This window comes from Musa acuminata, chromosome BXJ2-3, assembly GCF_036884655.1.
Source record: "Musa acuminata AAA Group cultivar baxijiao chromosome BXJ2-3, Cavendish_Baxijiao_AAA, whole genome shotgun sequence".
Taxonomy (NCBI): Eukaryota; Viridiplantae; Streptophyta; class Magnoliopsida; order Zingiberales; family Musaceae; genus Musa; species Musa acuminata.
In genome coordinates, this window is record NC_088340.1 from 2,235,294 (window position 1) to 2,259,740 (window position 24,447).

General features: G+C 38.4%; 1 protein-coding gene and 1 non-coding gene across 2 annotated transcripts; one reads left to right on the forward strand and one right to left on the reverse strand.

Annotated features, from left to right (window-relative positions):
* The first annotated feature begins 7,995 nt into the window (after window positions 1-7,995).
* On the forward strand, window positions 7,996-10,158 carry LOC103977021 (uncharacterized). Its single transcript, XR_001977237.2, has 2 exons — window positions 7,996-8,369; window positions 8,760-10,158. It is a non-coding gene; the product is annotated as an uncharacterized LOC103977021 (transcript).
* A 4,462-nt stretch (window positions 10,159-14,620) lies between these two features.
* Window positions 14,621-16,355, reverse strand: LOC103977022 (hydroquinone glucosyltransferase). Its single transcript, XM_009392411.3, has one exon. It carries the CDS (start codon window positions 16,160-16,162, stop codon window positions 14,723-14,725), a length of 1,440 nt encoding a protein of 479 aa, XP_009390686.2. The 5' UTR covers window positions 16,163-16,355; the 3' UTR covers window positions 14,621-14,722.
* Between the last annotated feature and the right edge of the window lie 8,092 nt (window positions 16,356-24,447).

Consider the following 24,447-nt stretch of genomic DNA (forward strand, 5'->3'; position numbering starts at 1 on the left):
AGAAGAGGCTATCAAAGCTGTGTGGGAGATGCTTGCCTTCTTTAAACCAAATGGGTTGTGGTTGAGTCTCTCTGTATGCATCAAAGATCGTTGAGTAGCAATTACGAGACTTGCCTAAATTCCAACTGTATATAGGTTGTGGGCAAACTTATTGGGTGTAGCAATTATCCTACCTGAGGCTGAACACATACATACCTTCACAACTATGCTAATGCTTACTATCTTTCATCTTCCTCCTTACTCTGCTAATGGCATGCAGTGAATAACTGAAATGGATTTATTATTTCTCGAGAACCATTGTTCATGAGAAATGGAGGTCCCCGGAGATAATATTATTTATATTGATAGAAAGGGTATTATCGATCAAACATAAGTATTCTTTGATGTCTAGGCTAGAAATAAATAAAAGATATATCATTCTAATACAAATAGTTATGGGTTATCTCCGTCCTTATTGCCTGCCTAGCTACCTACGTGGAAAACAAGCTAAATCTAGATTGTTAAAGATAATTAAAAATTATTTTTTGAGAAATATTTCATAGAATATGTCATTCATTCATTATCAAATATAAAGGATTACTTTTAACATAGTTAATATGTCATTTTTTTTTACCATTGACGATTGCACTCATTTGCCTCATGTTACTAAGAACTTCAAAGGAATTAATTCAAGAAAACTCTTTTGATCTCAATTTTTATTCAAGTAGCACCTTAGGAGATCAACGTTATCACCTCGAGTAACTATTAGCACATAGGTCTGAACTACGTTGGGCTAACTTAAACGTCCACGGTATCTTCTCGTAACACATGTAATTAATAATACCTTCAACATTATTATAATTTCTATTGAGGTTTTATGTTGAGGGAATAGTTTGGTAGTACAAAATATTAGGATAATTAGATTATATAAGATGACTATTTTTTAAAATTATGATTGTATAACATATCTGAGATTAATATGTTTATGTTTTAAATTAGCTTATATTTTAAATGTACTTTTTAAAAATTTATTTTTGCACATTTTTATAGGACGATTGATAAAAAATTATTTTCTCTCTTTTCTTATTCCGAATTAATATTTTAGCATCACAATGATAAGTCCCAAAGTAAAATAGAGAATATAATAAGATTCTTTTTTTCATACTCATTGACTTTTGTTTCTTAACCATAGTTACATGATCAATCATATTAAAAAAATCATTATTTTTAAAAATCAAGAATTGGACACATGCAATCCAATCAACTTTATTAAGAAAGTCACCTCAATATAATATCTAAAGAATATATTATTTTATTAAATTGATTATTATAAAAATGATGTTATATAAAGTAATGTAAACTTGACATAATCTATTATACTAAGGGAAATATGAAATATAAACATCTTTCGTTCTCAAACCAAAGTGGGCAAGAGGTATAAGATATAGACATATTTTTAGTCTTTGGAAATAATTTTCATTCCTCCAAGTTCTAGATATTCAATTATCTCTTCTCCTCCAAACGTGATAATATTTGGAAAAACAAATCAAATCTATTTCATAAAATCAAATTAATGATGAAATTTGGGCATATCATTTAGCTTATCGTCAAATCATTTTATCATTTGGTGAGAGATTCCGAGAGACGAATAACAACAAGCATTAGATTATTATAATAAAAAATTAAAACTAAATCATACTTTGTTAAAATAAAATTAATAAATTTAGTTTCGAAATTAAAAGGAGAGTTTAGAAAATAAAATAAGAAGCGCTAATGAAGTCAGTAAGATTTGTTTTCCTCCCTCCCGCGCTTTTGAAGCTGAAAATACAGTTGGTTTTCTCTTTTGCAAGCACTTGTTAATGATCGTAAGCTTAAAACAGAGAAAAGATTGGGAAAAAAAATGAAAAGAAATCGAGTTGTTTTAATTTTGTTTGTTAAATATTTCTTACTTGGTTTTACAGTTTACATTGTTTTCTCCGACTTAAGTATCGAAAGGATCGCGTCGAACAACTCCTAGCGTTGACCTGTCATATAGGATTGTCGACGATCAAGAGACGACTCAAGATAATACATATCTGGGGGATACCCGAACGATCCGATCCTGAGAGGGTACCTTGTAGCTAAGAAGATGATCCTAGATCGCTTATTTAATCATCTCGAATTGGGACCTCATCGATAGGACCATTTTTGATCGGGCTGACTATACAGTTTCATCTCACCGAATCTCTCACGTTGGTAAGAAAACAAGTACCTAGATGAATTTGCACCTTTGATAGTGGACAAACTTTGTCAACTCATTAGTCGACGGTACTCATGACACTATCATAATCAAATTAGTTTCAAACTAGTTCGATCCAAATCGATTCATCGATAGCTTAATTTTGAATATATATATATATATATATATATATATATATATATATATATATATATATGTTAAAATTAGACTCGTTGGGATGATGCTAATAACGTTCCTCGGGCGAGTCCATTCGATCCCCCTCGCAAGACTGTACGTGTGAAGACGTACCTACTCATCTCAGCCTCGTGCTGGGCACGTGATTCAGTTGACGTTAAGTTAGAATGCCATTACAGCACCTAAGAATGTGTTGAGCTCAACCTTTGGATGCGCACCGCTTGGCTGATTACGGTGTGCTCCGCTCGTTTTGTTTCGTGCCGTCCCACAGTTTCTGCTTTTCTTGTCCCGCAAGCTCCAATCTTTTGTGTGCTCTCGCTCTTCTGCGGTCGGTCGAACGAGAGGAACATCCGAGTCGTGAGCGAACGATGGAAGCGGTGACGCCTCAGCCCGTTTGCGCCAAGGAAGCGCTCGCTCTTCTCAACTGCACCGTCGAAACTCCCTTCGACCGTGACAAGTGCCTCCGTTTGTTGGACGCCCTAAGGAGCTGCGTCCTCGAAAAGGTATTGTTAGCTACTCACCGCGTATTAGTCATTTCCGTTCCTGTGTGCTTCTCCGTCGCATTGGGTGCGGGCACATGACGAACATGTGTTGCAAAATCCATGCTGATCATTCGTCGAACAGTTGGTGGGCGGCTTTTGCATGGTTTTCTTCTTATTCTAGGTAGGAGGAGTCCAGATTTTAAATGCACGTGAAATGTAGCATCCTTGGACTCTTGAGCGATTAATCCGGCATCTATTCACAAATTTAGCCAAGTGATTGACGCAAGTATGTTCTCTCAAATAAAACAGATCATTTGGATATGGTGAACTACGACACTCCTTTTGTATATGTCATTGACTATGTCGCGAGCTACTCCTGGAGAGGATTAATTATCGATGTTTAGGAGCATGAGTAGCGTAGTTTCTTAAAAGAAGAGCAAAGAGAAATTTAATAGCAGACGCAATCTTATGTAACAGAATTCCTTTTGTCGTATAATATGCATCACAAATCAGCTTAGCATTATGTTATACAAGGTGGGAGGGATTTGATCTCAAATGGCAGAAAAATTTTGGAACTTCTTCTTTTAGATTAAAAAACCCATTTATCTATCTTTTGGCATTGAAGATATTGGATATGCATTGTGGCTAAGAGTTTGGTACTGAACTCTGAAAGGATATAACCATCCCTTTTAGGGTAGTTTCTGGTTTGAGGATGAAAATAAGACTTCCCAAGGATGAAAAGAATGAAGAACTAATTACTAAGTAATGAGAGTTCTATTGCAATAATGAAATAACTCGTACCGAGACATAACCTAAAGGCTTACAGTATAAAATTTATACAATAAATTAAAAAAATTTAGGGGAGATGTGTTTACTCTTTTTAGAATGCTTTGAATCCCACAAAATCCTTTCGGAAGACATGTTTAGGACTTATTAAACAGGTTTAAGGATCTCTCAACCCTATCAATATGCAGAATGGGGACTCAGAGATAAGAATTTAAGTATGATTCTGAGCTTGATTTGAAATAGCTATTAAAATTGATGATAATAATAGTAATAGTAATGATTATGATGATGATACATTTGAGAAAATAAGTAAAATTACAAATAAATCTATATGTCATCCTAAACATGATGCAAGCTAGACCTAATATGATTAAATGTATTATTTGGAAGTTGGATGACTTCAAATGCTGATTCTTAACAATTCTTCCTTCTCATATCTACCTTGTCCCTGATGCAGAGTGCTCAGAACATGTTGCAAGATCTCATCTTTCATATTCATCATTGTTTTTGGAATTTTATGTAGAGGAATGCTGTCGATGTCATTATAGAAAGTAAGTTGTCATGTTGAATCAGTGTTTTGAAGTCATGCTTGAGGCACACCAATGCTCTAAATTGAAGTCTTGCCTTGTTTGAGGCTCAAGCATTTCGATAAGGGACATGGCTTGTGCGACATGATTTAAAATTATGGTGCACGAGGGTAGGTGTCAGAAAAATTCTTGGTGAAAGAGTGACGGTTGAGTGTCTATTTTCTTTCCTTTACAAACCTTATGGTCTCTCTGGAAAAGGTCTCCTTTATGTTTTCTACATGCCATCAAAATGATTGCATGTTTGATTCTTTATTTTGGAAGAAACAGAGCAAGATAATACACTTGTTTGGTATGTTTTATGTTTTTCCTTGCATGCAGTGTGACTTGCATGTTGTAGACAGCGACAAAGGTACATTATCGTAAAAAGCAATCAGAAATGTAAAACTAGAACGCAATTTTTTTTTCATTTAAATCAATTTCAAATGCTTACACTGATAGTTTGTTATATGCATTTTTACCAAAAGAAACATATCCCACTAGTTTATAAAGTTCAACAATGAAAGATCATTGTGATTAATTACCTAAATTAGGTTTTTGCTGGATGAGAGTATTGCATATTTTTAGAAAGTTCTACAAATTAACATATTGATGGTTGTAATTGGAGATACATTTGTTATGAATAGAAGGTCATATTAGTTAGACAGTTTGAGCTCATTTGTGTGAAATGGATTATTTGGCCCCACGGGGTCAATCAGGTATCACAATTGAGTTCCTTAATGTATTTAGTGGTTCAGATTGGTCTTGTTTGGGTTTAGATTTTGTAGCATATATGTAATTTCAGAGATTTATCTGTGTCATTTGAGATCAATGTAACCATATTGGACAGTTGGACAATGCTCTGTTTGTCGACACCTCATGAGTTAGTCTGGGTATCATTTTATCTGCTGGATTTGAAACAGATTAAGAACTTATACTTGTTAACTTTTTTAGAGGAGTGCTTGCTATCTTGGGAATTGGTGTCAGTAATGGATGCAGAGATTTGCAGTTACAACACAGTGCAATATGTGTGGAAAAGAGTGTTTTTTTCATCATGGTCTTCTCTTTTTTTCTTCTGTGTTACTTTTGCTTCTTAAAATGCTACTAAAACCAAGGATTTTAATTTCGAATGATACTACCCGTTCCGGGCAGTATCAACGTGGTTGCGGCGAGGGAAGACAAAGTGTTGAGGGAGAAGAAGGAGAAGACGCTCAAAGAAGAGGGAGAATCGGGAGAACCTAGATGCTTTCTGATCCGGCGTCGCCCTCCCTTGATGATCTTGATCCAGGAGGTAATGGAGAGACGACGACTCGACTTCTCCTTCGCCACATCCTTCACTGAAGGCCGGAGACGCCAATGTTAGAATATGTGGCCCTTTTATAATTGAATAAGATATATAATAGAATAACTAATTGGGTTCCGTTGCGATATTTTAGCCAATATAGACTAAGTCCACTACGGAACGATTCCTCGGAGATATCCTTGATGGGAGGAAATCTTCTGAGATCTCATCTCATCGTAGACCCTCTGCTCTCGCCTATAAAAGGACAGGATCTCTAGGGGTTGAGGGGGTGTTAGTGTGTTAGAGCGTCATAACGTTGACACGTATAGACGCACCTCTCCGTTGAGGGATTCGGTTATTCTCCTCGACTCTCTCCCCAAAAACCCTCTCCCCAAATCCATCAATCTATGTGTGATCCTGTGAAAGGATAGGAAGAGAGGAGAAAGGGTCTACTCTTCGCACTCCCTGCAGATTCCGTAGCGCGATCGGATTAAAGACGGAGCCTGCAGCAATCTTGGATCACGGTGCTGAGCAGATCAAACAAGATCTCTGAACGGATGGCATCAAAAGGTACGCATCGTATAATTAGATCTATGCATTGATTTCAATCCTGGCATATAGGTTAATTCCGCATTATTGACATAGCATAATTACAGAGTTTTATGCTTACAACGACGACTCGACTTCTCCTTCGCCACATCCTTCACTGAAGGCCGGAGACGCCTGCGGCCTTCGTCGCGTTCTTCACCGAAGACCGGAGACGTCTGCATCCTTCGACATCTTCGCTGAACGTTGCAAATGAGGAGAAGACTGCGTTCTTCTCCTCGTTGCGTCGCGTCGAAGGCTGGAGATGTCTGCGGCCTTCGACGTCTTCATCGAACACCGCAGATGAGAATACCGCGTTCTTCTCCTCGTCTAACGCGACGAGAAGAAATGGAGGCGATGTCGCCGAGGCACCCTACGCCTCCTTTTTTCAATATTATATATATATATATATATATATATATATACCGAGCAGTATACCCTGGTGTACAAAGCGGTACGCACGTACTATTCCATTTCGAGCAAAGCTCGAAATGTCGATACGGTACGAAATTAAAAATCTTGACTCAAACTTCAAGATTCTTCTGTATTTGTCTGTGATCAAACAAAATCGCTGCGTTTGTGTTAATGCTTTGTTTCTATTCTTAATTGGACATGAACTTTAAGCTTCCTGCTATCCATTTGCAAGAACACCATGCTATGCAGTCATGACACATATTCTGCTGGGTGTTGTTCTGTCTTTTGAGGATGGGTGCTGTGTAGATCTGTAAGTCATGTATTTGTAAATAACCTATTTACTTCCTAGTATAATAGAGAGTTATTTCCAATTATTTGTAGTCTAGTTAAACCAAGCTAAACTAGTTGTCACATTAAATATGAGATGTTGTGGTTAATATATTGTTTGAATATGCTTGTAAAGTTAATGAACGTTAATTACGGCAGTTAGATCTTTCAGTTAGCTATTACTCTATGACAAACTTTTTAGAGAATATTTGCTAAATAGTCAAATTTATTAACTCATGTGGTGTGTCTTTTAGATAGTTTTTCTTCATATTTAGGGGGAGGAACTAGTACCTATTATACCATTTGGATTTTGCCAATGCTACAGTCTTTTCCTTTCAAACCTCTATCAATTTAATTAACTGTATCAAGTTAGCTAGGCTTTCCTCAAAATCGTGTCCCACATGCCATTGAGTTTTGAATTGTTTTTTAAAATCTTCATCCTTGCTGTGACTAATAAAATGAATCAATTTTTTTTGCAAACGGAATTAAACTAAATATAGTTTTCTTTTCACAATACTGTTGGCAACTAAAAGTTATTTTTTGAATGTTACTTGAAAGTGTTGTGGATATGTAAGATTAGGGAAGATTAACATAGGTAAGTTGCAATTCAGCATTTGGAAAGCATAAATGCCGTTTGTCAGTGGGCAGTTGGCATCACTGTGGCATTACAAGTACTTTTTCTTGCCTTAGCATGGATCAATTGATAAATGAAGCATGTATTTGGATCATGAAATTATCATTCTTTGGCAATTGCATGTTTTTGATAAATCCAAGTGGAAGATTTTGAGTCTGTTTCCGGATGGCTTTAAGTAGCAGCATACACAATGGAGGCTTCCTAACTCTTAACTTATGACAAACCGCGCGCCTTTTTAGTAAATGTGTAAATGATAGAATGATCGAAATGAATTTGCTAGATCAATGATGTTCCATGCCAAAACATCCGTAGCAATGTGGCTCGATGATCATATGATCTCTACTCATTTTCTTTGTATTATCATATTTTTACCTAATTACGTCATTCAATTCGAATGATCCTTGGCTGATGCGGTCTTACAGCATTACACTGATTTCCTTATTTTTCTCTTTGTTAGAAAGTGAAGAAGTTCTCAGTAGCGGAACAGAGCCATGCAGCTGTAGTTCCAAAGAGCAAGGAGAAACCATGAATGCCTTAAACACGGTCATAAATGAAAATTGTTGTCCCTATATTTGGACACTAGTTCTGTTGTTAACTATTGAGTTTTGATGGATGGGTTAGGTTGGAGAGAATGAAGCCATCAGAAGGCAAAACAGAGGGGTTCTTTTTTTTTTTTTGCATTGTTATAATGACTTGTGACTTCTGATTTCTGACCTATTTTAATTTCATCCATTTAGATTTGAATCAAGGACTAATATCACTCGATCACTCAAAACTGAAGCTGCAGTTGGCTATAGATACCTGTGGACGTGTCATGTAATGCAGGAGCTAACATCACTCGATCTTTCTTGCTGCTTTTCCTCTCCATTTGTCATTTGATTGTATGTTATCCATCAAGTTTAAGGTAAAGATCTTGACGGTAATCTTCAAATATTGAACTCCTCCCTATGTCATCACATCATCATTCCTCAAATAGATTGAATGCTATGTGCTTTCTTTGATCATTTGATTCCTGATAGCATAACTTAAATTTAGAGGGTAACTACGAATATTATTTATTTAGGAAAGGTAACTGAGTTTAATCATAATGTCATATCTATAATTTTTTAGGTTTTGCATTAGCATATACATATATGTTTGTATATATATATATATATATATATATATATATATATATATATATATATATATATATATATATAAATATAAAGATGGCATATATATACATATACATAAATGTTATATATATTATATAAAGAGGCATGCCGGGTAAGCTCCTCACACGGATGTGTAGTCTTACCGATTTCGAAAGCGAGCAAGAAGTCGAGAAAGGGAGCGACGAGGGAGAAGGTAGAGCGATTTCGAGGAGACAGAGGCCTCGGCGATCCAAGTGCTTCTGCTGAGCAGGTAGACCATATTACTCCTCTCTGGTTTCTCGCTCCTCACGTCTCTCTCGTTTGCTGCTCCTCACTCCTTTCACGTTTCTGGATTATATCGATTCTAGGGTTTCATCGCCCACTTGTCATTCGTTGTTCTTTGCGTTGGATTCTGAAGTTTTCTTCCGCCTCGTGGATAGTTCTAGTGTTTTTCTTCTTTTTGGTTCCATTTCGTTGCTTTTTCGACGGATTTTTGGTGCTACATGTTCGTGCGTCTTTTCGTGCTTTTCCACTAAATCATTGAGGTTCTTTCTATTTCGGGTTTCGTTGTCTGCGTGTTCCTTCCTTTAATGTTTATCGATCTGATTCCTAGGGATTTTCCTTTACGAGGATATGTTCTAGGGTTTGTCCGGAATTTTCCATAGAATCCTTGGGGTTTTTCCTATTCTAGGGTCTCGTCGACTTTTCTTTTTCGTTACTGTTCAGTTAGCTTCATAAGGATTTTTGAAGGATATGTTGTAGGTTCTTGTCATGTTTTTCTTTCGGATTTTTATGATTCCAATGATTATTTTTCGTTGTCTTCTTTACTGGATCCTTAAACTTCTTCCTCCCGAATGTGTCTTTAGGGTTTCGTTGGAAACTTTTACATTCTCTCTATGGCTATTTTGTTATTGATTTATCAGTTTTCTCATTGATTGATTGCTGCGGAAAACCATCCATGGGTGATTCTGGTCTGGTCTCTGATTCCGGGAGGTTGGATGGCCGAAAGAGAAACTGCTTTGGGGTCTAGCTACATGCTTGTACTGACGAGTTTCAGATCCTGAATCCAATTGGAGAAGGTTGTCACGAGTTTGTCTTTAGAACCAAAGATAAGACAAGTGGAGAAATTGTGACTATGAAGACAAGAAGTTTATTAATCGAGTTGCTTGGGGAAACGACAACCATTGGAAGAGGGAGATCAACTATCTGATGTCACCCATCTATCATAGAGTTTTATGGATGTTGCAATGAATTTTTTTGGTTATAGAATAGGTGGAAAATGACCTCATAAGTTTTATGGAGAAGGGGGCAATCATTTTTCGAGAGTGAAATCAAAGTTTTGATGATTCAGCTCTTGCGAGATGTGAATGATATTCAGATATTTAGATATATAAACATCAAACATCCTACTGAACGATTATGGAAAGGTCATGATATATGATGATTTTGAAATGTCTCATGTTTCAAGTTTTGTCCTGTACATCATCAGTGGATATTTATAAAACATCAAACGTGTTAGTGGAAGCTAAAAATTATTTATCCACTATTAATGTGTTCTGTCATATGCGTTATGATAGAATCTTTATCTATCAAAATACTATTTGCAAAGCTCATAATTATATCAATTTTTTGTGATCCTTGATATTCTTTAGTATGCCAAATTAGATAGTTTGATTTTCAATGTATCCCATGTAGCATGCCAAGGATTTCAAAGATATTAAAAGTTTGATCTAATTATGAGTTTTTTTTTTCAAATAATATTTAAACAAATAGGGGCTTTGCCATGATATATCCAAGGGATCACATACCGATGTTGGACAAATGATCTCTTTTTTTTTGCTCTCAAAAGAATCTCCCGTGCTTTATAACATTTGGTGCCCACCTATGACATGTAGGGTGAGAATTAAAATTTGCGACACATGCAAAATTTGCATATTTTGTTCTTCTCATAATAGTTCAACGAGTTAATTAAATATTACCACATGTAGTTAGCTACTTTTAGCATCCTAGTCCGTACACTTTAAAAAGTTATATTGGCATCCTTATAATTATGAAAGTGAAACCTCTAGGCCCATTTACCTTAACACTGTCGGTTTTACCAATAAAAACATGAAAGCAAACGGCAAAAAGATAATTTTAACATTCCAGTTGATGGTGGTGGACGACGTCGGTAATGGCGAACGACGTCATCGCTCGGAGACGTGAGTGGGTGTTGTGGATAAGGAGAGCGTCGACAAGAGATGAGGGCCGCTTGGCATCTGCGTCGGCATCGATGCAAATGCAGGGCGGCCCTCACATCGTCGCTCTTATCCGCAACAATTATCCGCGACCTCCAGCGGTGCCGTCGTCTGCCACTATCGATGTCGTCAGCCACCCCCAACTAGAACGCTAAAATTATATTTTTGTCATTTGTTTTTGTGTTTTCATTGGTAAAACCGATGATGCTAGGATAAATGGATGTAGATGTTTTATTTACGTAACTATAAGGATGTCAATATAACTTTTTAAGATGCAGGAACCGGAATGCTAAAGGTAGCTAACCACAGGGGGTAATCTATAATTAGTCCTAATTCAACTAATGCTTGATGTTATTATATCTCTATGAATTATTTGGAGGTTATGTAGTTGATTTAAATTTGCAAGAGCTGAAATATAAAAACCTGATCTCACTTTTGGAAAATGATTACCATTGTTTTCTGTAGAACTTCATTTTCTAGGTATTCGATAATAAAAGAATTTTATCATAATGAACATCCAGAAAAAAAAACGAAGAATAAGCATTCGACAAAACTGTTTTTCTATTAATTGTATATTTGAATGAGACTTGACGTTGAAAATGCAGAAGAAGAAAAGGGGGTCTAATCTTGTGTGTGTATGATACTAGTTCTAGGTCATGTATAACAACTTAGACAAGTATGATGTCCATGACAACTCCAGTCTTGACACCTTTCCTGCAGTGAGTTCTTTTAAGACCATACCGTCATCCGTTTTGTTCTTTATCAGTGAACAGAAGGGAATAAGATGGCAAATGCAACCGTTGGATGTATGATCTTGAAAGGATGAATGCAACCATGGGCTCTGACTAGGCCTTTGACAGGTGCCTTTGTACATGTCATATTTTTTATTGAGTCATCAAACATTTGTGCTTGGAATCACACTTGTAGTCCTGTTATTTCTCAATACATCACTTTGGTTAACCTTGTATTAAAAATTTCAGTGTTCTACGGAAAATGTTCAATTGATGTAGCTTACATGAGGTGCATGCTTTTGTGCATGTGAGAGTGCCTGTCTTGTCATTTAGTCTATTCTCAACATCCAGGTCTTTTATACTTTTGTTTCTTACGAAAGCATGTGTGGCTTGAAGTAATTAATTTTACGAATCCAAGAAATGTGTGGATAGTAGATTTCTACATTAACTGGAATTAGAACCAAAATTCCATCTGTAGTCACATTCCTAGTTTGCTTTAAGTGCTGCATTTAACTCCAATGATTGTGCATAATTATGCATTGTTAAAATGATGATATCTTATGGATTTTGACTTTTATCTCTGTGTGGGCCTTGTCTTTGAGCTGAAACCTGAGATCAGAGAGCGATATTTCCTATGTTCTTATTAACATGTCTATGTTTAGCTTCACTCTTTTGAAATTTATATTCCTTTTCCAGATTACCAGAACACACTTCGAGGGTTATTATTAGGTTCACCATGGTAAATTCATTCATATTCTGGTCGTTTTATTTTTGTGTTCGACTCATATTGTCTTGTCTATCTGGTAAAAGTTAGTGAACTGATTTTCCAGATTTTGGAGCTTAATCAGAGGATCGAATAGGATAAAGAACGATAAATGTTTTTCTGGATCTCGATTGTGCACTTGAAAGGTAATAATTATCTGTGGGTGGTAAGTTCTGATGGTTATCTTTTATGTTCTTTTCTTCATGTGAATTACAATTTGTTTCTTTATAGATTTATGATTATACTTGTAATTTTGTGCACTGGCTTTCTGCCCTTCATTAATGAGATTGAGATGCTATTATAATTTAAAATAACTGATAATACAAGTCATGGATAAACTATATTTTTGGTAAGGTCTATGCTTTCTCAAGTAGGATGTATTGTTCTTCTTGATTCTACTTTAAATGCTATATATATTCTTGCATTCTCCCAGTGTTTCTTGGATGTTGAATCTCATTTTTAACAAAAAAAATAAACCGTCTTAAAATTTTCTTGACAAAAAGACTCCAGGTTAAAAAAATACATCATATAGTCTGGGACACTGACATTGTGGAAAAAATGGAGGTGTTTGGGAATTCATAATCTTGGTATAGCAAAGTGTACTCTATAATAGAGTAATATTTGGGCCAAAGTTACTGTGGTGTGGTATGTGTCATATGTCTTCCTGAGACATTAACTACTCCTCTTTTAAAATTAGTGCTTGAGATTTTTCATTCATTCTGTGGAGAAGCTGCGAATTGGTTAAATTCTTTGGGAATGGGATAATACTACTCATGGTTAGCGGGTTATTTAAGATATTGATTGCTTAGAAACCTACTTTGCTCTCAAATTAACTCTGAATAATTTGCTTCATAAAAGAAAACAAGATATAAAGAAAATTATTAGAATGCTTGGTCCTAATACTGTCCATATAGTTATCTTGTTTGATGTATCTCATATTCAGTGTGATGATAAATGGATTTGAAACGGTATCACACCACTAAAATCTATTTACAGATTCTTGAGTATTGAGTGGTAGTAGGTGTAGCAAAAAGTAGCTTGATCATTGGTAATGCGTTATGGAAGTTTCCTGTGAGTCTTAAAGTAATGTTTTTCTGTTAGTAGCTTAGAGACTTGCTAGTACTAATATAATTAATATGCATTCTTGGCTTTTATATGATTGAATTATCATAACTTCTTTCCATGTCTGTTTTTCAATATCGTTTGGAAGTTTTGTGAGTTATATATGTGAATGGTATAATCTCGAGACCTCGAGTAGCATTCTGCAGCTTCTGTGGAAAACCAAGAATGAGGCCGCTGAGGCCTTTTAAATCTTTCTTCTTCTTTGGACTTCCTTCTTCCCTGCTTCCCCAAAAACGAAGCCCAAACCCAAAATAGAGATTTTAGAGTCCTTTTATGAAATATTAATATAAAAAAATGTTTTAACGAAAAATAAAAACAGGTAGGAAACCTGTTAATTACTAGTAAAAAAAAAAGGCCATCCAGATTCTTGGATCATGTTTTCCCTTTTCACTGACCCTCTTTTCTCTTTTATTCTTTTTTTCTTTCCTTAAATTTTCTTATTTGTCTTGGCCAAATCTGTGGTTTTACAGCTCACCCGACAATCAATCAATTGTACTATGAGTGGTGGGTCAGCAAAAGTCGGTCCAGTGTCATGATTCGACTGCAATCACGCAAGAAAAATGCATGTTATCTATCATTCACATGCCGCTGGTTGTTCTGGTCAGGACACTTTTGTTCTTACATCTTATTGATTATTAGACAATTGGACATCACTACCATGTGCGTATATTATCTTAGCAATTAGAGTTGAAAAGCATGCATTACCATCAAACGAGTATACCGGCGATGATCACTCGATTAGGGTGTAATCATCTCCACACATATTTATGTGAACCACATCGAGTACACCACCAACCACTGATTCTGGATTGCTGTAAAGTAGAACCCTCCAAAAAAAAGCTTGGTCATCTTACGTTGTGCTGAGGTTCTCATGACCCCGCACGACACCTATGCTGACCCATTCGGGAAGACAAAACTTTCTCGGTCTACCTTTCTCCGTCATTAATCTGATCCCTTTGCTGCCACACGGCCCTAATAATTCCCAAATAACTCGGCTGCTCCTGCAATTGACCCCTTGGAGCCACCAATTTAGACTACCTGATGAATGGAGCTTCCATCGCTGTCTACCCTCGTCGTAGAGGAAAGATGCACATCAATGCTCTAGAAGACTACCAAGTCCATGCGAGAAACAGTAGAATAGAATATAGATTGCAACCCATAGACGATGATCTAAAGGGATAATAAAATTAAAGCAAACAAGGAAACAAAGGTTGATGGTCTGTCTCCTTCAACGACGAATTACAACAGTAGGTGGTGGTGAGTAGAGTTCAATTCGTGGTCTTCCACTTGCTGGCTACCTCGGCCAGGGCCTTGTAAGCGGCGCCGCCCTCCTCCAGGCCGCTGGTCGCCGCCTTCCTAAGCTCCACCACCCGCTGCCGCGCTGCCTTCCCCTCCCCCTCCATCAGCTCCCTCACCGCTCGCGCCACCTCCTCCCGCGGTACGAGCCCTCCCTCCGCCGCGCCTCGCGGCCGCAACGCGATCCTCGCGCCCTCGGCGAGCATCACCGCGTTCTGCCGTTGCTCGGCGAAGAGCGGCCACGCCACCATCGCCACCCCGGCCACAACGCTCTCCAGAGTCGAGTTCCATCCGCAGTGGCTCAGGAAGCCGCCGGTGGCCGCGTGGTTCAGCACCGCCACCTGCGGCGCCCACGACGGTACAAGTAGGCCCACCTCCCGCGTCCGCTGCACGAACCCCGCCGGCAGGAACCCGAAGGGGTCATTCTTGCTCCGGACGGAAAAGTAGGCCTCGCTGGCGTTCTCTCCGTCGCTCGGACTTCTGACGACCCACAGGAACCTTTGCCCACTTAACTCCAACCCAAGAGCCAGCTCCGCCGTCTGCGCCGTCGTCAGGGTCCCGCCGCTGCCGAAGGAGACGAACAGCACCGACCCGGGTGGCTGCTGGTCCAACCACCGCAAGCACTCGGCCCTCTCGTCGGTGGCTTTGGGATTCCAGCACTGCGTGAGAGGTCCGACCAGGTAAACTGGCGGTCGGCCCGGCTCGGGCTCCCGGAGAACTTTGGCGGCCTCCGGCTCGATAGCGTCGAAGGAGTTAACGAGGATGCCCTCTGCCTCCCGGTAGCGACGCGCGTGGTGGACCACCCACCTGTAGGCGTCATTGGACCGGTCCTGAATGGGGTGCAGGAGGTCTCGACCCGGGATGGGGACGCAGCCCGGGAGGCGGAGCGGTTCGGGAAGGTCGCGGTACTCGCAGGTGGTGGTGGCGTCGAGCTCGGGGAGGTGAAAAATGAGGGAAAGAGTGAGAAGGTTGGAGGGAAAAAACAAGTATCTCGGGAGGCAGAGCTCTAGCGCCACGGTGAAGTAGTCGGTGCCGAAGAGGTCGACGACGAGAGCCACGAGGTTGGCGGACGACTTGAGGCCGGAGAGGGCGTCGCGGAGGTGCGCAAGGGAGCGGGAGGCGGCGACGGAGATGATGGTCTCGATGCGCGCGTCGGAAGGGAGGTCGTCGAGAGGGACGGAGGGGAGGGCGAGGGAGGAGATGGAGTCAGGGAGGGAGGAGAAGAGGGCGTCCTGGGCCTTGGAGGCGGAGCTGGCGTCGAGGGTGACGATGGTGACAGAGAATCCGTGGTGGGCGACGAGGAGCTTGGCGAGCTCAACCAGGGGGATGAGGTGGCCCATGCCCGGAGTGGGCAGCAGCACGACGTGGGGGCGTTGCGGGGTTGGGGCAGCTACTCCACTGCCGTTCTCCATGGCCAAAGCGAGCGAGGGTTGTGGTCGTTAAATGGTCTTGGCAGTGCTTGGGTATGACGGAGGGAGGAGGTGGCGTGGTGCGTGCTTTGTATCGCCGCTATATATAAATCGGACGGGATGCTCTCGGTCGGTTGTGTCCGTATTGGACAGACGTGAGTGCGATGGGACAAGCTGGGACGGGGTGGGACAATGACAGGAGGGGAGAGAGATCGGGAGAGATGATGATGTAAGGATAGAGTAAGGCTTATGCGAGAGAGAGAGAGAGAGAGAGAGAGAGAGCGCGCGCTCTGAGATGGGGCGTGCATGAGCTATTTTGATGAGCGAGTGTGGTACACCCAAAATAGGGGGCCACAACAATAATTGACCGTCTTACATGGCTTTCCTATATTTATGCATGCGGACCAATTTCAACAGATCCGATCAGGTTGACTCAATCTTGATCGCAAATCGGAACTAATCCATCGGTCCACAGAATATGATGGACAGATCAACCATCATCACCAGAATATGGTTAGTGAAGTGTCTTAATTAGAACAATATAGAAATGAGATGGGGTTAAAAATAATAGCAATTTAATTTTATTTGTTTATTATGTTAATAATAAATATTTAATTTTAGAAATTTAAATTAATATGCTTCGGGTGTTAAGTTAACCCAGAAAGATAGAGCGCTAATTGTGTCTGTCGGTTGATAGGTTGGCCTCGACACATCCCAAATTACATTTAAATGTGGCTCAAAACCAGAAGAGAAGGAGACGCGCTACCGACCGATTCGGATGGATAACATTTGGGTTGCGGCTGGACCCACTCGCGAATCGACTCGATGACCTGCTGCATTCTGATTGGCTCGTCCTATTATCGGCTGATCTCATGTCGTAGCGAATCCTAAGCTTCGATCAAAGTGAGAGATGATTGGTCGTCGTTCAGCGCTGTACGTAAATGTAACATCAAGTTTCGATTGCTTAATGGTGAGAATAGGATGCTCTGAGGGCCACTCGAAAAGTGGCGTAACCTATTTATTTGCTGGTGTTGGATCGACCCACACTTAATGGTGGGAGAACCTTCGAGTGGGTTGAATGAAAGAGAAAGAAGCACCAATTGGGTTTCGCCATCACCAAATGGTTCCCATCCCGATGCCCGATTAAGTACGATTTCAGCAGGTAGAGAGAGTAGTAGTACTTGTGCGAATGAATATAAGCGACACTGATTTCCGAATAGTTATGTCATCCTTAGGTGCATCTCACGCGGCATTTGCGTTATCACTATTCGTGTGTCTCACCAACTCCGAGACCGAGAAAGAGAGCATTTTATTTCTCAGCCAATTAAATCTATTTTTTTTATTGAATATACTTTTCTCCCTAAAATTCTCCAAATCATTCGATCATCGGCGACTACATTTTTACCTTTTTTATTTTTATATATTTTTGTTATATTATCATACTGTAAATACTGAAATCATTTAATTTATTTTGTTGTGTCTAAATCACTTGAATGATCTCGAGATAATGAGATACGTACATTAGCGAATGTGTCTGTGTCACATGAAGTGACGCTACGATAACATGTATATATTATCTTCTGACACACGGTCCAATCTTAAATTAAGACCATACATATATTGTATGGGGGGCAATCTATTTGTCCACCATTGTAGCATGGTAGCCTTCGTCAATACCATGCTTCTAGAAACCAAGCTAAGCACGGTACTACGACATGAAGCAATTTACATGTCCTTGTCTCATCGATGTAATGTTGTGGCTCTCGTTTGTGTGTATGTATTAGCGTGCTCAAAACAACCTTTGGATTTTATAATAATACATACATCATATTTTTTTATAAATTAATTTTAATTTTATTTATTATGTGAGATTAATTAAGATATTATAATCTCTTCCACTTAAGAACTTAGACTTCATGTATTTGAGACATAGTCGAATAGTGACTTTATGCATGATTTTCTATTTGAGTCTCTTGGTATATTTTAATATTAGATTGATTCTGATATTATTTCTTACAACCTAGTTTTGATGGACTAATTGAACTATCACTTTTTTTTATTAATCAAAATATTTAAATTGAATTGATGATAGTACACCGATTCTTATAAATCAATTTTAATCTTGTTGACTATGAACTAATTAAAATATTACACGATGATTATTGTAATGTGGTGTCGATTTTTCTCTTCATCTGTCCATCTTGACAATGAGAAAAAAAAAACAATAAAGTTTCCATTACTTTGCACTAATTCTGAATTAGTGGTGTGATGATGTGGATCCAATTAAATTGCTTGAACAGAATAATATCAAGGCAAGAAAGGTTCCTCCTTTGGTGGTTTTGCTTGAAAGGATGAAACAATGTGCGCACAAGACTCCAAAAGACTTTTTTGTGTGATGAGGATTTCTTGATGTGGAACAACTTACCGCTAGGAAATCAAGAGATTGGGCTTATAGTCAACTCATTGTATTATAAGATGAGGTGCATTTTCGCATCAATTCTGAATCTTTTATCCTACTACAGCGGGGCACCGAAACCTTTGAATTCCACCTCATCATCATCTCTAGCACGAATCTCAACCATTAGTTGCTTGTGAGAAACAAGAACCATTTCGACGGCAGTGAAACCTTTGAATTCCACCTCATCATCATCTCTAGCACGAATCTTAACTATCAGTTGCTTGTGAGTAATGAATGCTTCATGTCAGGACTAGCACCGACAGCCCCACTCTCCTGCCGCAGCTGCTATGGCTCCAACCGAGGAGCTTCGCTTACATCAATCAATCTACAAGCACTCTAAACATTACACTTGATATGCCGTCACATCGTTCGAGGCGTGAGGCGTGAGGCGTCATTTGACGCCAGTCGGATCTTATCATAATTACTATCCATATCAACACTTACATATGATTGTACGATAAAAGGAGAAGAGTGACCAGTAGTCGCCGTGATAGTAGCCAGCGCTCTCAGAAGAACCTGTTCGTCTTCATATAATCCCAGGTGGTTGCTGAAGATGACAAGCATCTCGGAATAGTTGGCACTTAATCTCCCTCTTATGTTTTCTGATTCCAACTGTTTCCTATCCCAAATGCACTTCTGATAGCTTGACCTCTGCATAATTCTGCAGCTTCTTTGCTCTCCTCTTTGGCGGCAGCAGTGTCCACCGTTCGATCCCAATTGTCTCCTGCTGCAGGAAGAGAAGTTCCACTTTGTCGCTAAACCATTTAACATTTGCAAGGGTGATAAAGAGGAGGAGCACGCAGAAATTCTCGTGCATTCCATGCATCATTGCCTTGCTGAATCGCCTTCTTCTGTACGCTCGGCGTGGCTTTCCGGTGGTCAGATGCAGGTGGGAGAGTCTACCTCTCGTCACCATCAATGTGCTTAGACTGCAAGACCTTCTTAACCCAAAGTGAGTTTTGAGTAATAAGAATTGAAATGATGCGCTTAATGCAAATGACCTTTTTGTTTCGGATGCCAAAGGCCACCTTTGATCTTTTGAAAGGGTCAAATGGTATCCCAACTAAGCAAGTACATCTTCTTATTATCATTCCAGAAAAATTCAGCTGAAAGCTTGAAAATTTTGGAAATGAGTTTAGAGTAGAATAGAGTTGGGAAGAGTAAGGAGAGAAAGACAAAACTCTCGCTTTGGGGGGTCGACAAGATCTGAGGGCTGTACTATTAGGCAAAAAGAGAGAGAGAGAGAGAGAGAGAGAGAGAGAGAGGATGGTTTTCGTATCAAGATCATCAGGACCATTAGGGCACTTAATGGTGTGAATCCTTTTTTTTTTTCTTTTCCTAAAAGTACAAATGTTTTGAAAATAATTTGTGTTCTTATCCCACTTATAGTTCCATTGAACCTTAGCACTAAGTCACCATCTTAGGTATAATTACCTACTGAGTGCAGACAATTTATTGATGAGACACTTGAGATGAGTGAGGTTTTTTTAGTCAGAGAGATTTATGTTATTCAATAAGCAAGATCTCATGCATAGTAATTTTGATTTGAACCTCAAGGCTTCTTCTCTTAGTATGTATGAATCCATCAGGCAATGACAACAATGAAATGAAGGTGAGAAGGTCTCGGAGAAGCTGATAGTCTATTCTCAAGTTTTGAGTTTTAATAAGACTAAAAATAGTGTCTCTTTGCACTCTTTATTCATAAAAAGTATGTTGATAGCCATGGAATAATATATGGCTTAGTGATTCATAGTTATCTATCTAGATAGTTATCATGATTTAGTGGTTACATGATGATTTCAATAACCATCTCAATCATGATCTAGTAGTTATAGGGTGGTTTCAATAACTACTTTAATCTAGTAGTTATAGGGTGGTTGTCATTAGGTCCTATAAATAGGACCGTAGTTCATATAGCAAGGCATAAAGATAGATAGAGAGAGTTTGTGTGCATTTGGTGTAAGTGTTCTTATTAATTCTCCTGTTAATTCTCCTATTTTTTAAATACTATATCAGTTTTCTTGAGTCGAAAGGATTCTTTTTACTCGTATTGTAGTATTCTGTTTTTTCCTTGCTCCTCTATCCCAACATTTGTGGTATCAGAGCCTTGTTTTAATCTGAACTGGGCATTATGACTTTCAATGGTAATTCCATGTCTCAACCCCTTATCCCCATCTTCTCGAGCAAAAGCTATGAATTTTGGAGTATCAAGATGAAGACTCTATTCAAATCTTAAGATCTTTGGGACTTAATAGAGAATGGATATGCGGATCCAGATGACGAAATCAGGCTGAAGGAGAATAGAAAGAAGGACTCAAAAGCATTGTTCTTCATTCAACAAGCTGTACATGAGACGATCTTCTTAAGAATTGTAGCAGTGACAACATCAAAGCAAGTTTGGTTGATATTTCAAAATGAATTTCAGAGCTCATCAAGGGTGATTACGGTAAAACTTCAAACCCTTCGTCGTGAGTTTGAAATTTTGTTCATGAAAAGCGATAATCGGTGCAAGATTTTCTTTCTCGAGTGACTGAAATTGTTAGTCAAATGAAATCTTATGGTGAACATCTTCCTGATCATATAATTGTTGTAAAAGTTTTGAGAAGTTTAACTCCGAAATTTGTTCATGTTGTTGCCACAATTGAGGAATCAAAAGATTTATCACATATCCATTTGATGAACTAATGGGTTCTTTGTAAGCACATGAAGTAAGGTTGAACAGGTCACTTGAAAAAAGTGAAGAAAAAGCATTTCAGGCTAAGGGGGAGTCTTCTACTTCAAAAGAAGATAAAAAATCAGTAGGAAGAGGAGGTGGTAGAGGAGGATTTCGTGGTAGAAGAAATTGAAGAGGAAGAGGACACTTTAGTGGGCATGAAGAACAAGGGCAATCAAATTATGATAAAAAAAATTACAAGAGTGGAATTCAATGTCACATGAAGGCAGATTACTGGAAAAGAGAAAAGCAAGCAAGCTATGTGGAGAAAAATGAAGAAAATAGTAAGTTGTTTATGACTCATTCACAAATTCATAATATCTCAAATGATATTTGGTTTTTGGATAGTGGATGTTCTAATCATATGTTAGACATAAAATCAATATTTAGAGATATTGATGAGACTCACAAGTTGAATGTTAGACTTGGAGATAACAAGCAAATCCAAGTGGAAGGGAAAGGAATAATTGAGGTGAAGACAAATGTAAAATACCTTGATAATGTTTTCTTTGTTCCTACTTTATCATATAACTTGTTGAGTGTTGGACAATTAGTAGATGATGGATATCCGGTAATATTTGATGATGGTTCATGCACTATTAGGATAAAAAATCTGGTTTGATTATAGTAAATGTTTGCATGACACAAAATAAGATGTTTCCACTTGATGTGTCAAATATTGAAAGACATGCGCTTATCACAACTCAAAAGAATGAGTCTAGTTTATGGCATTTAAGATATGAACACCTTAACATTAAAGGTTTAAGGTTGTTAAGTCAAAAAGGAATGGTTTTCGTATTGCCTAAGATTAATATACTTGATGTATGTGAAGGATGTATTTATGACAAACAAAGTAAAAAACCATTTCCTATTGGAAAAGCATTGAGAGTATCTAATTGTCTTGAATTAATTCATGCTGACTTATGTGGACCTATGAATGTAAAATCATTTGGTGGAAGTCAATATTTTTTATTGTTTACGGATGATTATAGTCGCATGAGTTGGGTATATTTTTTGAAATTGAAATCTGAAACATTTGATAATTTTTGAAAGTTTAAGGCACTTGTAGAAAGGCAAAGTGGTAGATATATAAAGACACTTCGAACAGATAGAGGTGATGAATTTTTATCTAATGAGTTTAGTTCTTTTTGTGAAGAAAATGGTATTCACAGAGAATTGACAGCACCATATACACCGGAGCAAAATGGTGTAGCTGAACGTAGAAATCGGGCTGTCGTTGAAATGGCAAGAAGTTTACTTAAAGGAAAACATCTTCCAAATCAGTTTTGGGCAGAAGTAGTTGCAACAGTAGTTTATTTGTTAAATATTTCACCAACAAGTGTTAGACATCTAAGAATTTTCAGTTGTATTGCTTATGCTTTGGTGAATTCACAAAATCATCACAAGCTTGATGAAAAATCTGAAAAATGTATCTTAATTGGTTATTCCTTAGAATCGAAAGCATATCGCTTATATAACCCTGTTAGTGGCAAAGTTATTATTAACAAAAATGTTATGTTTGATGAAAGGGTAAGCTGGAATTGGGAGACCAATAAAGGTGAAATACAAATGTAGATTCCAATAGAACTAGACACTCCACAGAATCAAGTGACAGATCCTGCTCCAACAAGTTCATCGTCAACCTCACCCAATAGCAGTTCAAATTCGGATTCCTTAGATGAAACCCCTCCAAGAAATTTCAGATCACTAACAGAAATTTATAACTCAACATTTGCTTTGTTTATTTCAGATCCAACAACTTTTGAGGAAGCTCTTAAAAAAGAGGAATGGAGAAAAGCAATGAAGGAGGAAATCAAGTCAATTGAGAAGAATGAAACTTGGGAGCTAATGGATCTACCGAAAGAAAAGAAGCCTACTGGATTAAAATGGGCATTCAAAATAAAATTTAAATGTAAATTATTTAGTTTCACTGATAGTGATTGTGCAGGAGCTTTAGATGATCGATTAGATGATCGAAAGAGTACTTCAGGCAAGTGGAGCCATAACAAGGAAGTATTGTGGAACGGATGAACACAGATATTCGGATATCCTCACCAAATCGCTTCCAGTTCGAAAGCATATTTATTTTATGTCGCAAATTGGTGTATGCAATTATGAATCAAGGGGGAGTGTTGAGATTTGATTCATAGTTATCTATCTAGATAGTTATCATGATTTAGTGGTTACATGATGATTTCAATAATCACCTCAATCATGATCTAGTAGTTATAGGGTGGTTTCAATAATTACCTCAATCTAGTAGTTATAGGGTGGTTGTCATTAGGTCCTATAAATAGGATCGTAGTTCATGTAGCAAGGCATAGAGATAGATAGATAGAGAGAGTCTGTGTGCATTTGGTATCTTGTAAGTGTTCTTATTAATTCTCCTGTTTTTTAAATACTATATCAATTTTCTTGAATCGAAAGGATTCTTTTTACTCGTATCGTAGTATTCTGTTTTTTTCTTGCTTCTCCATCCCCAACACGATGTCTCGCTTTGAGGGTTCCTTATCAAAGCGATACATTTCGGATCGCAATCTTCAGCCATCACCTCACTTTGCTCCTTTGCTTGATCTTCCACAACTCATTGAAATGCATCAGATATTCTCTCCATGAGATAGTCGATGGAGGGAGCAAGTTTGTTCTCGGGTAGGTCTTCCTCATATGCAAAACCTTCAAAGTAGAAGGGCCTGTCTAACTGTTATAGTCATGGCATTTGTGTCTTTGAAAGCTTGGATCTCTAAAAGAAAAAAAGAAGTTAGAGGATGAAGTGTGGGGAGGGGGATAGATCCAAGGTTTGACGAGATAGACCCTATCTATCTCTTGGCTCGAGAGACCTGGGAGAGCTTAGGGTGGTGATAGTAGGGTCAGATAGTGACATGGTAATGTCAGCTAAAACTATCCCTACTATCAGGCCAAAGCTTATGGGAGGGGAGAGGGCAACCATAGGATTATAGACGGTCGGAGAAGAAGAAGAAGAGTGAGAAATGCCTATAGCACATGACTATAGTGAATTTGCCCTGTTACATATCCAATTCCAGCTTTTACTGCTCCAACAAAAGCAAGGACGAGAGACTTACTGCTCCAACATCAACATTCTAGCATGCATACATTATA